The sequence below is a fragment of the Saccopteryx leptura genome, chromosome 11, assembly GCF_036850995.1.
Source record: "Saccopteryx leptura isolate mSacLep1 chromosome 11, mSacLep1_pri_phased_curated, whole genome shotgun sequence".
NCBI lineage: Eukaryota > Metazoa > Chordata > Mammalia > Chiroptera > Emballonuridae > Saccopteryx > Saccopteryx leptura.
In genome coordinates, this window is record NC_089513.1 from 64,097,767 (window position 1) to 64,113,838 (window position 16,072).

The 16,072-nt window shown below is 47.1% G+C and overlaps 1 protein-coding gene across 1 annotated transcript in view; it reads left to right on the top strand.

Moving 5' to 3' along the window:
- The window catches only part of UROC1 (urocanate hydratase 1), a 54,135-nt gene that overhangs the window by 5,961 nt on the left and 32,102 nt on the right, over positions 1-16,072 (top strand). The window contains exons 3-9 of the mRNA XM_066352970.1: positions 1,406-1,536; positions 3,611-3,704; positions 5,201-5,260; positions 5,560-5,688; positions 5,804-5,865; positions 15,358-15,424; positions 15,514-15,657. Of these exons, the coding sequence (XP_066209067.1) occupies positions 1,406-1,536; positions 3,611-3,704; positions 5,201-5,260; positions 5,560-5,688; positions 5,804-5,865; positions 15,358-15,424; positions 15,514-15,657 (687 nt within the window). The remainder of the gene's footprint in view (positions 1-1,405; positions 1,537-3,610; positions 3,705-5,200; positions 5,261-5,559; positions 5,689-5,803; positions 5,866-15,357; positions 15,425-15,513; positions 15,658-16,072) is intronic.

Sequence of the window (16,072 nt, forward strand, 5' to 3'; positions counted from 1 at the left end):
GGCCAGGCCCAGATTCAGCTGCGCCTACTGTTCTATGCTTGTACGGAGGTGGCTGACAACATCCCTCCGCCAGCCTGCACTCACTGAGCCTCCTGCCCTGCTGAGGTTCCCAGGGTCCCTGGGAACTAGGGTCATTCCCTAGGCCTGCCCAGGCCTGTTGCAACGCCTTGGGCAACTCCCAAAATCTGTCCGAACACCAGTTTTTTTCATCTTAATGCTGAAAACTACTCCCCATCTGAAACTTGGGAGTATTGAATGCAGGCTAGCAAATAGAGCTGCTTCTTTTTAAATGTTTTCACCCAAGAAATAATTACTACATGCCTATTTTGTAACTCTGGACATAGGGGATAAAGTTATTGAACAAAAGTGGAAAAGAAGACAATTTTCCTAAATTAAGTACAAACAAAATTGCAGCTAAAAAGACATAGTTTATACTTGATGTAGAACAATTCATAGTAAGACATGTCTAGGCTAAATCATGAAGTAATGAAAAATTCAATAGTGATAAAATCTTATACAGGGGAAATAGGCAAATAGATTTTGTGTTCTATTTAGGATTCGGGAAATATATACCCCCTTTATATTTATGGCACAACAGATCATTTTAGAATAGATTAAATTTCTTACAGTCTTTAAATACATTTCATATAATAGCTGAGTCATTTCTACTAACTCACACAATCCCAAACCTGCTAATTTTGATAGAAAACTTTGTTGTGTTTATGAGTTACTAGTTATCTGAACAACGTTGCAAAAAAGCATTTGACACAGTTAAACCAGGCCTTCCTCATCTCGCTCCTTGGATGAGTAAGTGCGAAGACCCTGGAGCAAGACTAAAATCATCAGGGAAGTCTAGAGAGGAGCGATAGGGTTGGAGGAGAATGTGGCAGTTTGGGCTCCTTTCCTTAGTTGGATCAAGAGCTCTTAGAAGACTTCTCCTCTTTCTGGCTCTCGATTGTGGACCAGACCTTCCTGGATCTGGCAGGATCTCAGTCCCAGAGCTGCAAGTATAACGTCAGGCTATTCGCCCAGTTGGGCACTGGGGTCAAGTGCTTCTCTGCACTCGTTCGCGGGGCCCGTGGGCTCCTGGCAGGTCTCTTCTCACTCCCTTTGATTCCGCGTCTCCCATGTAGGCACAAACCTCAGGGCAGGGCCCCGTCTGGTCCTTGCCTGGAGTTAAGCAGCCTGGTCCCCAGTACACAAAGCTTTTCTTGGGAAGGCTTCATGCAGGAGGTGACGTTGTAGATGGACCCAGGCTGAGAACTCGGCAGTCTCTGGGCAGAACCACAGGTTTCTGAACGGCACGGACAAATCCAGGCGGGGTAGGATGGATCTTCACGGAAGCTGTGAGATGCGTGGCCTGGAGCCGCCACCCCTGCTGCCCCTGACCACTCTCCTTCTCCAGCTGGCGCTGAGGAACGCCCTACGGTACTTCCCCCCGGATGTCCAGGAGCTGCTGGCCCCTGAATTTGCCCAGGAGCTGCGACTGTACGGGCACATCTACATGTACCGGTTCTGCCCCCGCCTTGAAATGAGGTGAGTGCTGGCGGGTGCAGCTTCAGAGGAAGCCTGAGTGGAAAGAGAGAGACCTCGGAGGGATCACGCCAGAGGTCAGGAGCCCCGCAGAGTCAGCAGGGAAGGGAAATTGAGGCTGGCTGTCTATACTAGGTGGCCATAGATGTAGCGTGCTGAGTCGATGCCCCTCACACAGAGAAAGGAGGTGGCAGTGTTATCACCTGTGGGGCTCTGCAGACTACAGCTGACGCCCCCCAAACTGGTCAGAAGATGGGGCAATCCTAATCAGATGGGTTCCTCTGGCCCACTGTCAAATTCTGGAGCCAAACTGTATACAAAATCCCTTTCTAAACCCCGTGTTCTGTTGTCTTGCCAGAGGGTAAGGAGAGATTTAGAGGGTGGCTCGGCCAGTGTCTTCAAATAGCCCAGGCTCGCCATCGTGCTGAATTGTGCACAGTCCTGGCGACCCTGCGAACCTGAGTGGCTGGGCTTCGCCCCATGTTGCACAGCAGCAGTCTGGGGTGGGGCAGGGGGATCTGCCCGTCCCAGTTCCCAGATGTCACCGCACAGCAGCAGTCTGGGGTGGGGCAGGGGGATCTGCCCGTCCCAGTTCCCAGATGTCACGGCACAGCAGCAGTCTGGGGTGGGGCAGGGGGACCTGCCTGTCCCAGTTCCCAGATGCCACTGCACAGCAGCAGTCTGGGGTGGGGCAGGAGGCTCTGCCTGTCACAGTTCCCAGATGCCACTGCACAGCAGCAGTCTGGGGTGGGGCAGGGGGATCTGCCCGTCCCAGTTCCCAGATGCCACCGCACAGCAGCAGTCTGGGGTGGGGCAGGGGGCTCTGCCTGTCACAGTTCCCAGATGTCACTGCACAGCAGCAGTCTGGGGTGGGGCAGGGGGATCTGCCTGTCCCAGTTCCCAGATGTCACCGCACAGCAGCAGTCTGGGGTGGGGCAGGGGGACCTGCCTGTCACAGTTCCCAGATGTCACCGCACAGCAGCAGTCTGGGGTGGGGCAGGGGGATCTGCCTGTCACAGTTCCCAGATGCCACTGCACAGCAGCAGTCTGGGGTGGGGCAGGGGGACCTGCCTGTCCCAGTTCCCAGATGTCACTGCACAGCAGCAGTCTGGGGTGGGGCAGGGGGACCTGCCTGTCCCAGTTCCCAGATGTCACTGCACAGCAGCAGTCTGGGGTGGGGCAGGAGGCTCTGCCTGTCACAGTTCCCAGATGCCACTGCACAGCAGCAGTCTGGGGTGGGGCAGGGGGATCTGCCTGTCACAGTTCCCAGATGCCACTGCACAGCAGCAGTCTGGGGTGGGGCAGGAGGGTGTACCTGTCTCAGTTCCCAGGTGTCACTGCACAGCAGCAGTCTGGGGTGGGGCAGGGGGACCTGTCTGTCCCAGTTCCCAGGTGTCACTGCACGGCAGCAGTCTGGGGTGGGGCAGGATCTGCCTGTCCCAGTTCCCAGATGCCACTGCACAGCAGCAGTCTGGGGTGGGGCAGGAGGCTCTGCCTGTCACAGTTCCCAGGTGTCACTGCACAGCAGCAGTCTGGGGTGGGGCAGGGGGACCTGCCCATCCCAGTTCCCAGATGCCACTGCCCCGCCCAGAGGTCACACTCAGTACGCATCCTTGCTCTTAGATGTGCCAGAAGCCCAGACTTGTGTGGGACCTCTCCAGGGAATGTAATGAACCCAATAAAGCAGGAACCACACTTCCTCTCTCCTGTTGGAGCCTGATGCCTGGTACCGGCTCTAGAATTGGTGCCCAGGGGCACAGACGGTGTGAAAGAAAGAATAAACTGCGCCCAGAGTAGAGGCTCCTGGAAAGTAGATACACGCTTTGCTTCAACGTCATCATTCTCCCAGTTGGAGCCCGCCGAGAAGGGAGGGAGGGCGGCCCAGGGTGGAATGGAGCCGAGTGACCTGGACCTAGGAGGGGGGGAGGGGTGCAAAGCATGTGTGAGCACCAGAGCTGGTTGACCTTGGTTCCGGCTGAGAGCTCCCAGGCAACTTCGGCAGCAGGACAGTGGGTCTCACTGTCCACACCTGGGTGCCCTCCCATCGTCACACCCGGTGTCTCGACTCTCCTTGCAGGGCCTACCCACTGAAGCAGTACCCCTGCCGGACAAAAGCTGCAGCGGCCATCATGCACATGATCATGAACAACCTGGACCCGGCCGTGGCCCAGGTAACAGCCAGGGGAAGCGAAGCACGGGAGCCAGCTCTGTCCCTGAGAACTGTGCTGTGAGACCCGTGTGGAATTCACTGAAGATTTGTGTTTAGAAATAAGGACAGTTTCCCAGATAGCACCAACACCAGGACATCAACATTGGTATAGTAGGAACATGTGTATTATTAAATTTTTTAATAGCTACATGAAAAAGTAAAAGGAAACAGATTTAATACTGTATTTTATTTAACCCGCTATATCTGTAATATTTTAACATGCAATCAGTAAAAATATTATTCAGATATTTTACAAGTTTTTCCTACTAAGTCTTTGAAACCAGGAATGAATTTTACACTGACTGTGTCGATAGCCTTGCAGGTGTTAGCCTGGCCCCCTGAGCCTGTCGTGGGCCGCCTCCTGGAGAGCCAGTCTGTGCCTCGGGCCCCATATCTGAGGAAGGACAGTACTTGCGGGTGTTAGCCTGGCCCCCTGTGCCTGTCGTGGGCCTCCTGGAGAGCCAGTCTGTGCCTCAGGCCCCTTATTTGAGGAAGGACAGTACTTGCAGGTGTTAGCCTGGCCCCCTGAGCCTGTCGTGGGCCGCCTCCTGGAGAGCCAGTCTGTGCCTCAGGCCCCTTATTTGAGGAAGGACAGTACTTGCGGGTGTTAGCCTGGCCCCCTGAGCCTGTCGTGGGCCGCCTCCTGGAGAGCCAGTCTGTGCCTCAGGCCCCATATTTGAGGAAGGACAGTACTGCGGGTGAATCTCTGAGGGCAATATGGCCCTAGAATTTGACTACCCAGCCTAGTGAGAGCTTCCTGAGCAGTGGCCCTGGCCCCAAAAACCTGATCACAGGTGGACCCCTGACATTGACCCCAGACTGAGTCCCAGACCTAGCTCTGTCCCTCATCCCAAGCCAAGCCCTTGCCCTAGTCACAGATGGACCGATGTTCCTGCAAAGATTGCTGTCCCTGGACTTAACCCCTCTGGCTTCTTCCTCTGCCCCACCCCTTCTTCTTTTTTTTGTATTTTTCTGAAGCTGGAAACGGGGAGAGACAGTCAGACAGACTCCCGCATGCGCCCGACCGGGATCCACCCGGCACGCCCTCCAGGGGCGATGCTCTGCCCACCAGGGGGCGATGCTCTGCCCCTCCGGGGCATCGCTCTGCCGCAACCAGAGCCACTCGAGCGCCTGGGGCAGAGGCCAAGGAGCCATCCCCAGCGCCCGGGCCATCTTTGCTCCAATGGAGCCTTGGCTGCGGGAGGGGAAGAGAGAGACAGAGAGGAAGGAGGGGGGGGTGGAGAAGCAAATGGGTGCTTCTCCTATGTGCTTTGGCCAGGAATCAAACCTGGGTCCCCCGCACGCCAGGCCGACACTCTACCGCTGAGCCAATCGGCCAGGGCCTGCCCCACCCCTCCTTAAAGGGCTGTCAGCCACTTTGCCCCATACAGCCCACTGCAGGGAAGGGGACCCGCCCTTTCCAGGCCACCATCTCAAATGACACCGTGTCTTCTACAGTTTCCCCAGGAACTTGTGACCTATGGAGGAAATGGACAGGTGTTCAGCAACTGGGCTCAGGTACGCAGAACATGAGGCCTGGACCCTGTGCCCAGACCTTTCCCTCAACCGCGTCCTCTGGCCTGGACTCAGGGCTCAGCTCTCTGCCTGCCTGCTGCCTGAGATCACAGCACCGGTGACAATTCGGAGATGCTGAAGGTCCTGAAGGAAGGAGTGGCGTTCCTGGAGGCACCGGGAGCCGCTAGGCTGGGAGGGGTGGAGTGCTGGGCAGGACTGCTGAGGCCTGGGGAGCTCTGGGAGCCTGGGTGGTGCCCGGGGGCCCATGGTGGGTCCCCTCCATGCTTTGCTCTCCCCTGCAGTTCTGGCTGACAATGTCCTACTTGTCGCGGATGACAGAGGAGCAGACCCTGGTCATGTACAGTGGACACCCACTGGGCCTCTTCCCAAGCAGCCCTGGAGCGCCCCGGCTGGTCATCACCAACGGGATGGTGGGTGCTGGGGAGCCGGGCGCGGTGCTGGCCCCGGGGCAGCGGGGAGAGCCAGTGCCCCTGACACCACCTACCCATCGTTTCCTACCCATTGGCTCCTGTCCCTCTTTTCCAGGTCATTCCCAACTACTCTTCTAGAGCGGAGTATGAGAAGCTCTTTGCTGTGGGGGTGACCATGTAAGTCTCTATTTCAGTTGACACCTGATCATTCCGTTAAATATCACATATTTCCACTTGCATTGTAACACAATGGCAGCAGTATTAAATACAATTTTGAAAAATACAATCACAGCACTGTAGCAGTTTCATATTTACATATTCCCTAGTAGTTTTGTGAATATGCCTACAATTTTTATATACTATAAGCAAATGGACATACAATTTAAATCCTGCATTTTCCCAACATTTTATTATGAACAATTTGTAACATACAGAAAATTGAAAGAATTAACTGTGAATACCCAAAATTTCATAATTAATATACTACTAAACTCATTTTATCCTGTGTCTGTCAATCTGTCTGTCCCTTTACCCATCCATCTGTTCAATTCAGGTTTTTTTTTTGTTGTATTTTTGTTTTTGTTTTTTAGAGAGAGAGTCAGAGAGAAGGATAGATAGGGACAGACAGACAGGAACAGAGAGAGATGAGAAGCATCAATTATTAGTTTTTTGTTGCGAGACCTTAGTTGTTCATTGATTGCTTTCTCATATGTGCCTTGACTGCGGGCCTTCAGCAGACCGAGTAACCCCTTGCTCAAGCCAGCGACCTTGGGTCCAAGCTGGTGAGCTTTTGCTCAAACCAGATGAGCCCACGCTCAAGCTGGCAACCTCGGGGTCTCAAACCTGGGTCCTCCACATCCCAGTCCGACGCTCTATGCACTGCGCTACCACCTGGTCAGGCTGTCCAATTCAGTTTTGATGCATGCCAAAGTAAGCTGTAAATATTATGGATTGAAATTTAATATTGTTCATAGGGGTTTGTTTGGGACGTAAAATTTACATGTAATGACATGCACATATCTTACGTATATCATTTAATGAGTTCTAAGAAATGCATGCACCTGAGAAGTGCAAACCCCATCAAGATGCAGAATACTACCATTTCATTTGTTGTAAAATTAATACATGCTCCAGGTTGACTACTTTTCCCTCAGACATTATAAAAGGAGATACAATGTAAAAGAAATCCCTCTCCCATCCTAGACTTCCTAATTCACAGTGTCCCTTGTGTCCTTTGAAACAGTTCTTATGCCTGACCTGTGGTGGCGCAGTGGATAGAGCATCGACCTGGAAATGCTGAGGTCGCCGGTTCAAAACCCCGGGCTTGCCTGGTCAAGGCACATATGGGAGTTGATGCTTCCTGCTCCTCCCCCTTTCTCTTTCTCCCTCTCTCTCTCCTCTCTAAAAATTAATAAATAAAATAAAAAAAAAATAAAAAAAAAATAAAACAGTTCTTATGCATGTGGTTACAAATATAAATGATGAGACCGTGGTGATGGCTCCGCACTTGCCTCTTTGACAATACAGCTTAGAGCCTGTTCCATTTCAGGAAACATGGGTCAGACTTATTCTTTTTTTACCTGCAGTATTCAATGGCACCATAATTCATTTAGCTCACTTTCCTCCTGATTTGGGTTGTTGCCAGTTCTTTGGGATTATAAAGAACACTACAATGAATGAATGCCCTTTGTGGATCTCTGGGAGTGATGATAACCATGTAAATATGATCAAGTCTGTGATATTGGGAACCAATTAATTCGGCCATGGGTGAACACTTTATAATATGATTATAATAGTCGCCACCATTTGTTGTTCTAGGATTTATAGAGTTTTTTCTTTTTATTCATTCATTCAGTCATTCATTTATCTTTTAATTGAGCTTATTGAGGTGACACTGGTTAACATAATTATTCAGGTTTCAGGTGCCCAATTCTACAACGCATCTCCGTACACTGCATTGTGTGTTCACACCTCCAATTCCGTCTTCGTCCACCACCAGTAGCCCCCTCTGCTCTCCTCCATCTCTGCCCTTCTCCTGGCAGTCACCACCCTGCTGTCCGTGTCCATGACTTATTTTCTTTTGTCCTTTTAGCCCAATCCTCCCACACCCCTCATGAAACTCCCCAAACAGCTGTCAGCCTGCTCTCTGTTATGAGTCTATCTCTATTTTGCTTGTTAGTTCATTTTGTTCATTAGATTCCACATATGAGTAAAATCATATGTTACTTGTCTTTCTCTGACTGGCTTATATTACTTAGCAAAATGCTCTCCGGTTGTTTCAAAAGGTAAGATTTCCTTCTTTTTTATGGTTGCATAGTATTCAATTGTGTAAATGTACCACATTGTTTTTATCTACTCATCTACTGATGGGCACTTGGGCTGTTTCCAGATCTTGGCTATTATAAATACTGTGGCAATGAACATAGGGGTGCATATATTTTTTTGAATCAATGTTTCAGGATTCTTAGAACTATTCCAAGAAGTGGAATCACTGGGTCAAAAAGCAGTTCTATCTTTGATTTTATGAGGAAACTCCATACTGCTTTCCACAGTGGCTGTACCATCTGCACTCCCACCAGCAGTGCAGGAGGGTTTCCTTTTTTCTACACCCTTGCCAACATTTGCTGTTTGTTGATTTATTGATGATAGCCATTCTGACAGGTGTCATATAATATCTCATTGTGGTTTGATGTGCATTTTTCTGATGATTAGTGACATTGAGCATCTTTTCATATATCTATTGGCCATATATATGTATTCTTTAACTCTTTAGAAAAGTGTCAATTTGGGTTCTTTGCTCATTTTTTTTTTTTTTTTTGTATTTTTCTGAAGTTGGAAACTGGGAGGCAGTCAGACAGACTCCCGCATGCGCCCGACCGGGATCCACCCAGCTCGCCCACCAGGGGGCAATGCTCTGCCCTTCTGGGGCGTCGCTCTGTCGCGACCAGAGCCACTCTAGCGCCTGAGGCAGAGGCCATAGAGCCATCCCCGGCGCCCAGGCCAACTATGCTCCAATGGAGCCTCGGCTGCGGGAGGGGTGGAGAAGCAGATGGGCGCCTCTCCTGTGTGCCCTGGACGGAAATCAAACCCAGGACTTCCGCACGCCAGGCCGACGCTCTACCACTGAGCCAACCGGCCAGGGCCTCTGCACATTTTTTAATTGGACTGTTTCTTTTCTGGTGTTGCATTTTATAAGTTTATTATAAATTTTGGATATTAATTCTTTATTAGATGTATTGGCAAATAAGTTCTCCCATTCAGGAGGTTATCTTTTCATTTTGTTGATGGTTTCCTTTGGTCTGAGAAAAGTTTTTAGTTTGATGTGGTCCAATTCATTTATTTTTTGTTTCTCTTGCCCAAGAAGATGTATCAGAAAAAATATTGCTACAAGAAATAGTCAAGGTTTTGCTGCCTATGTTTTCTTCTAGGATTTTTATGGTTTCTAGTGTAATATTTAAATCATTTTTATGTGTATTTTATTGATTTTAGAGAGAGGAGGGGAGGGAATGAGAGAAAGACAGGCACACTGATCTGTTCGTATATGTGCCCTGACCAACGGTCTAACCAGCAACCTCTGAGCTTCAGGACGATGCTCTAACCAACTGAGCTATCCAGCCAGAGCTAATATTTAAATATTTAATTCATTTTGAGTTTATTCTTGTGTATGGTGTAAGAAGATGGTCTAATTTTACTTTTTTGCATGTATTTGTCCAATTTTTCCAACACCATATATTTACCCTGTTGAATAATCTTGCCTCCTTTGTCAAATATTAATTGACCAGGTAGGTATGGGTTGAATTCTAGACTCTCTATTCTGTTCCATTTCACTATGTGCCTGTTTTTATACCCCAATCATGTTGTTTTGATTACTGTGGCCTTGTAGTATAACTTGATATCATGTAGCATGATTTCTCCAACTTTGTTCTTTTTTCTCAAGATTGCTCTGGAATCTTTTTTGGTTCTATATAAATTTTTGGAATATTTGTTCTAGATCTGTGAAGTATATACCATTGGTATTTGAATAGGAATTGCATTGAATCTATAAATTGTTTTGGGTAGTATGGACATTTTAATGATGTTAATTCTTTCTATCCATGAACATGGTACATGCTTCCACTTATTAGTATCTTCCTCAATTTTTTTTCAATGTCTTATCATTTTCTAAGTATAATTTTTTTACCTCCTTGGTTAAATCTATTCCTAGTACTTTACTGTTTTGTTGCAATAATAAATGGGATTGTTTCCTCAGTTTCTCTTTCTGACAGTTCATTTTTGGTGTATAAAAATTCCACTGATTTCTGAATATTAATTTTATATCCTGCCACTTTGCCAAATTCACTTATTAACTCTAGTAGTTTTTTGGCAGAGACTTTAGGGTTTTCTATGTACAATATCATGTCATCAATCAATAATGACAGTTTATGTACAATATCATGTCATCAATCAATAATGACAGTTTTACCTCTTTCTTTCCAATCTGGATGACTTTTATTTCTTCTTCTTGTCTGATTGCTGTGCTAGGACTTCCAGTACTATATTGAATAAGAGTGGTTGTAGCTAGCATCTCTGTCTTGGTTCTGATTTTATTTAAAAAAAAATTTTTGCTATTGATTTGGAGAGAGGCGGGGGAAGGGGAAGAGGGGAAAAGGGAGAGAAAGAGAAATAGAGAGGCATCAACTCATTGTTTTACTTAGTTGTTCCATTTAGTTGTGCACTCATTGGTGGCCTCATGTATATACCCTGACCAAGGATCAAACCCACAACTTCAGTGTACCAGGATGATGCTCTGTCCACTGAGTTACTTAGCTAGGGTTTGTCTTTGATCTTAAAGAAAACACTTGTAGTTTTTTCCCATTGAGTATGATGTTGGCTGTGGGTTTCTCATATATGGCCTTTATAATGTTAAGCTATGTTCCCTCTATTCTCACTTTGCTGAGAATTTTTTAACAAAAATGGGTGCTGGATTTTATTAAATGCTTTTTCTGCACCTATTGATATAAACACATGATTTTTGTCCTTCATTTGATTTATATGGTGTATCTGTTTATTCATTTATGGATATTGTACCAACCTTGCATCCCCAGAATAAATCCCACTTTGTCATGGTGTTTGACTTCTTTAATGTATTGCTGAATTCTGTTTGCTAATATTTTGTTGAAGATATTAGCATCTATATTCATCAGGGATATTGACCTATAAATTTTCCTTCTTTGTAGTGTCCTTATCTGATGTTGGAATAAATATAATGCTGGCCTCATAAAATGAGCTTGGGAGTCTTCCCTCCTCTTGAATTTTTTGGAATAGCTTGAGAAGGATAGGTGTTAATTCTCTTTGAGTTTTTGGTAAAATTCACCAGTGAAGCCATCTGGTCTGGAAGTTTTGTTTGTTGGGAGTTTTTTGATTATTGCTTCAATTTCACTAGCTATAACCTGTCTATTCAGATTCTCTGATTCTTCCTGATTCAGTTTTGAAAGATTGTATGTTTCTAGAAGTTTATCTGTTTTGTCCAGATTGTTCAATTTGGTGGCATATAGTTCATAATACTTTCTTACAATTCTTTGTATTTCTTTGGTGTCAATTGTTACTTCTCTTTCATCTCTTATTTTATTTTGGTCTCCTCTCTTTTTTGCTTGATGAGTCTGGTTAAAGGTTTGTCAATCTTATTTATCTTCTCAAAGAACCAGCTCTTGGTTTCATTGATCTTAATTTTTATTGTTTCTTTTAAGACTTTGTTTCATTTATTTCTGCTCAGATCTTCATTATTCCTTTATTTTACTCACTTTGGGCTTTGTGTTTTTCAAATTCCTTTAGAATTTAAAAGTTAGATTGTGGCCCTGGCCAGTTGGCTCAGCGGTAGAGCATCGGCCTGGCGTGCAGGAGTCCCGGGTTCGATTCCCAGCCAGGGCACACAGGAGAGGTGCCCATTTGCTTCTCCACCCCTCCCCCCTCTCCTTCCTCTCTGTCTCTCTCTTCCCCTCCCATAGCGAGGCTCCATTGGAGCAAAGATGGCCCGTGCGCTGGGGATGGCTCTGTGGCCTCTGCCTCAGGCATTAAAATGGCTCTGAACGCAACAGAGTGACACCCCAGAGGGGCAAAGCATCGCCCCCTGGTGGGCATGCCGGGTGGATCCTGGTCAGGCACATGCGGGAGTCTGTCTGACTGCCTCCCCGTTTCCAGCTTCGGAAAAATGAAAAAAAAAAAAAAAGTTAGATTGTTTATTTGAGATTTTTCTTTTTTTCTTGAGGTAGGCTACAAAACAATGAATCTCCTTATGTCTGTTTTCGCTGTGTCCCATAGATTTTGGATTGCTATGTTCTCATTTTCCTTAGGATTTATAAGTTCAGTCTTCCACATAATCCTTTAGAATAAGTACTCTTACTGATGTCACCCCATTAAAATAAAAATTTATTTATATAAAAAAAAGAATAAATACTCTTATTACCATATTTTGTAGACGAAGAAACTGAAGCTCAGAAACCCAATTCCTTTTTTGTCAGTCATTGGTAGTCATGCTTGCTGTTGTTAATATTACGAGGCCTGAAGAACCTCTGCTGTACCAGTGGAGGCAGCCACAGGGTCAGAGGAATGGGGTCCACTGATGGCTCCTCTACCTCTTGTGACCTCCAGCTAGTCACTGTGCTTCTGTTTCATAGATACAGAATGGAAGTTGAGAGGGTGGAGCTATAGTCAGATCTGGTCTGGCTGCACCTGACTGCTGTGGGCAGTTTAACTAAAGAGAAGATTGCAAATTGTTAATGGAAGTAGGAAAAAGTTTAAATGTACTACATAAAGAATCTGATAACTACAAACTAAAGCAAAGTCTTTTCACTATTGGGATGACAAAAATGAAACTACAGATAACACCCAGTTGCTAAGGAGAATGTGAGGAAACAGGCAGTCTCAGATTGTAGGTAGGGTCTAGGTCAGTACAACAGGCTGGAGGTGGCTGGGAGGGCTACATCTAGTGACTGGAATGAAGGAACTTTGACCCCACAATTTTACCTCCAAGAGTTATCTTGGGAGTAGCATGCAGCAGATCAGTTAAGCACAAAGAATCGAGTCAGAAGGTCTTAAAATCAGTTTCCAGTTTTGTTCTAGTATAACTTTGGAACTTGGATCCTATCAGTAAAGAAGGGATATTAATAAGAGTATGATAATTAATTTAATAATGAAGGTGACACCCTTAGCATGTGACACTCTGTTTGAGTGGAGGCAGACCCACCAAGGAGCACAGCCTAGGAGGGACTGGGTGGGGGGGTTGGTGGCTTCACCTGTCTCCCTAGATGAATGTTTATTATATTAACACTATTCTCTTATGTTGTGTTAATAGCCATATGACCTTTCAAGGTAAGGGTACTGCATCCCTACTTTTTGGAAGAGTAAACAAAGGTTCTGAGTAGTCCAATGGCTTGCCTAATTAAGAGATAAGCTTGATATTTAGACAGATCTGAGAATCAGGATCCACCCCTGATCCAGAAGAGAAAAAGGGCTGGAGAAATTGTTGGCCACAGGAATCCAATAGAAAAGAGATATCAACTTAAAATTTATAAGGGAGATAAGCAAGTGGCAGTAAGCCTTGATGCTCTCCTTACCTCAAGAAGAGTGCAGCCTGACCTGTGGTGGCGCAGTGGATAAAGTGTCAACCTGGAAATGCTGAGGTTGCCGGTTCAAAACCCTGGGCTTGCCTGGTCAAGGCACATATGGGAGTTGATGCTTTCTGCTCCTCCCCCTTCTCTCTCTCTCTCTCTCTCTCTCCCCTCTCTATAATGAATAAATAAAATCTTTAAAAAAAAAAAGAAGAAGAAGAGTGCAGTAGCCTGACCAGGCAGTGGCGCAGTGGATAGAGCATCGGACTGGGATGCAGAAAGACCGAGGTTCGAGACCCTGAGGTCACCAGCTTGAGCATGGGCTCATCTGGTTTGAGCAAAGCTCACCAGCTTGGACCCAAGGTCGCTGGCTCGAGCAAGGGGTTACTCGGTCTGCTATAGCCCCACGGTCAAGGCACATATGAGAAAGCAATCAATGAACAACTAAGGTGTCGCAACAAAAAACTGATGATTGATGCTTCTTATCTCTTTTCGTTCCTGTCTGTCTGTCCCTATCTGTCCCTCTCTCTAACTCTCTCTCTGTCCCTGTAAAAAAAAAAAAAAGAAGAAGAGTGCACTTAAGGCAACAGCAAAATGTTGTCATTCCCCCATTACATCGCCATCAATTCAAATGTGTGATAATTATGAATAATACCATCAATTCAAACAGGCATGGCCATGCATTGCTTGGCAGTCACTTTGGAATCTGACAGTAACTGTTAATATTTTTAATGCTGGCATCTGACAACCCAGCACTCCTCCTTCCTGCTGTCTACCTAGGGAGGCAGATAAGAGATGACTCACCGCAGGGTTATTCCCGTTATTCCTGTAGCAAAGTTGGAGCCATCCCAATGATCAACGGGGAGAGAACCTGCAGCTTCTGACGCTGCATCGACTTGGAGCCACACAAAGGAGCGAGCAGGATCTGTAAACGCTCATGTGGAAAGGGCCCCACAGGCCTGTGTCTAGGGGGAAAACAAGCTGTAGAAACAACGCCTGCAGAATGAGGCCATTTATGTAACTAACACTACGCATGCAAAACAACACTGCGAATGGGTTCCCTGAGGTCTAACTTACACACAGCGCAGTGCACTAATCTGGAGCGTGCCTCGCTGTGCCAGCACCTCCAGCTGGAGACCAAGCCGTCTCTGCTTCCCAGAGCTCCCAGCCTTCCTTGCAGCAGGCAGATTCCCCAGATGGAGGTCACTGAATGAACGTAACCCTGCAGAATGTACTCCTTCATGGCTGGCTTCAACGCTGGGCCGATCACGCGCAGAATGACTATGTCTTTTCTCCTTTCTGTGTAGCGTTCCATTCCTGCAAGTCATTTCTCTTTCCTCCTGGTGATGGACTTCTCAGCTATTTCAGGGTTTGTGCATTGCAAATCAAGGTGGTGTGAAAAGTGGTGCACATGCTTTACATGAGCATAAACCTGGAAGGTGGAAGTGCTGGGCCCTGTTCACCTTTTGTCAATATGGCTAACTAGTCCCCAGTGTGATTTTGCCAACAGTACTATAGTTTTTAAAAGGACACTTGTTTAGCCTAACCAGGCAGTGGCGCAGTGGATAGAGCGTCGGACTGGGATGCGGAGGACCCAGATTCGAGACCCCGAGGTCGCTAGCTTGAGCGCAGTCTCATCTGGTTTGAGCAAAAAGCTCACCAGCTTGGACCCAAGGTCGTTGGCTCAAGCAAGGGGTTACTCAGTCTGCTGAAGGCCCACGGTCAAGGCACATATGAGAAAGCAGTCAATGAGCAACTAAGGTGTCACAATGAAAATCTGATGATTGATACTTCTCATCTCTCTCCATTCCTGTCTGTCTGTCCCAATCTATCCCTCTTTCTGACTCTCTCTGTCCCTGTAAAAAAAAAAAAAAAAAAAAAAAAAAAAAAAAGGACACTTGTTTATAAAAGGTCTAAGAGGCCAAAGGTGACCAGAAATGGAGGGTTGTACCTTTTCTAAAATGTTTTGTTTTCAAAGAATATGTATTAATGCACTTTGGGGTAATTAAAAATGAATTTTTAATCATCTAAAGTGGTTAGCTGGCACTGGGCTTACCCTCCTGCTTGCCTTCTCTGTGGTCAGGTATGGCCAGATGACAGCAGGCAGTTATTGCTACATCGGTCCCCAGGGAATTGTCCACGGCACAGTGGTGAGAAACAGGGGTCACACCTAGCCTCAGGGGATGGAAGGTGGACATGCTGGGAGTGGACAGTGAGCTCCCAACTCCTCTCCCTACAGCTCACCGTACTGAATGCTGGGCGTCGCTACCTGGGCGTCCAGGACCTGGCTGGGAAAGTCTTTGTCACCTCTGGACTGGGCGGAATGAGTGGGGCTCAGGCCAAAGCCGCAGTCATCGTTGGGTGCATCGGTGTGATAGCAGAGGTGAGCAGGCCAGGAGAGCTGAGTCCTCGTCCCCGTCCACCTCTCTCCTTGCTTCTGGAGTCACGCACACTCACAGCCCTCTCTTCTTTCACCCTCTCCTTTGCCCCCTCCACAAAGCCTCCCCGGGTAGCTTCCCAGGGAAGCATATATTGCTATCTCCTGCCTTCAAAGTGCCCACCATATTACATGGTCCGTGCTTGTCGCTGCATCACTTCTGTTACCCCACAGAATGCCTGGGATATAGCTGAGGGATAATAAATGTTTGTGAATTAAATGAAGATAGACTCCCCCAACTCAAACATTTCACAGTCAAGTGGGGGGAGCAGTTGAGTTGCCCATCAGTAGAGGGCAGGGTCGCTGCTGCTTCTCAGGGGCTGTCACAGCTTTCTCTGGCAGTGCCAAGGACAGGAACGGA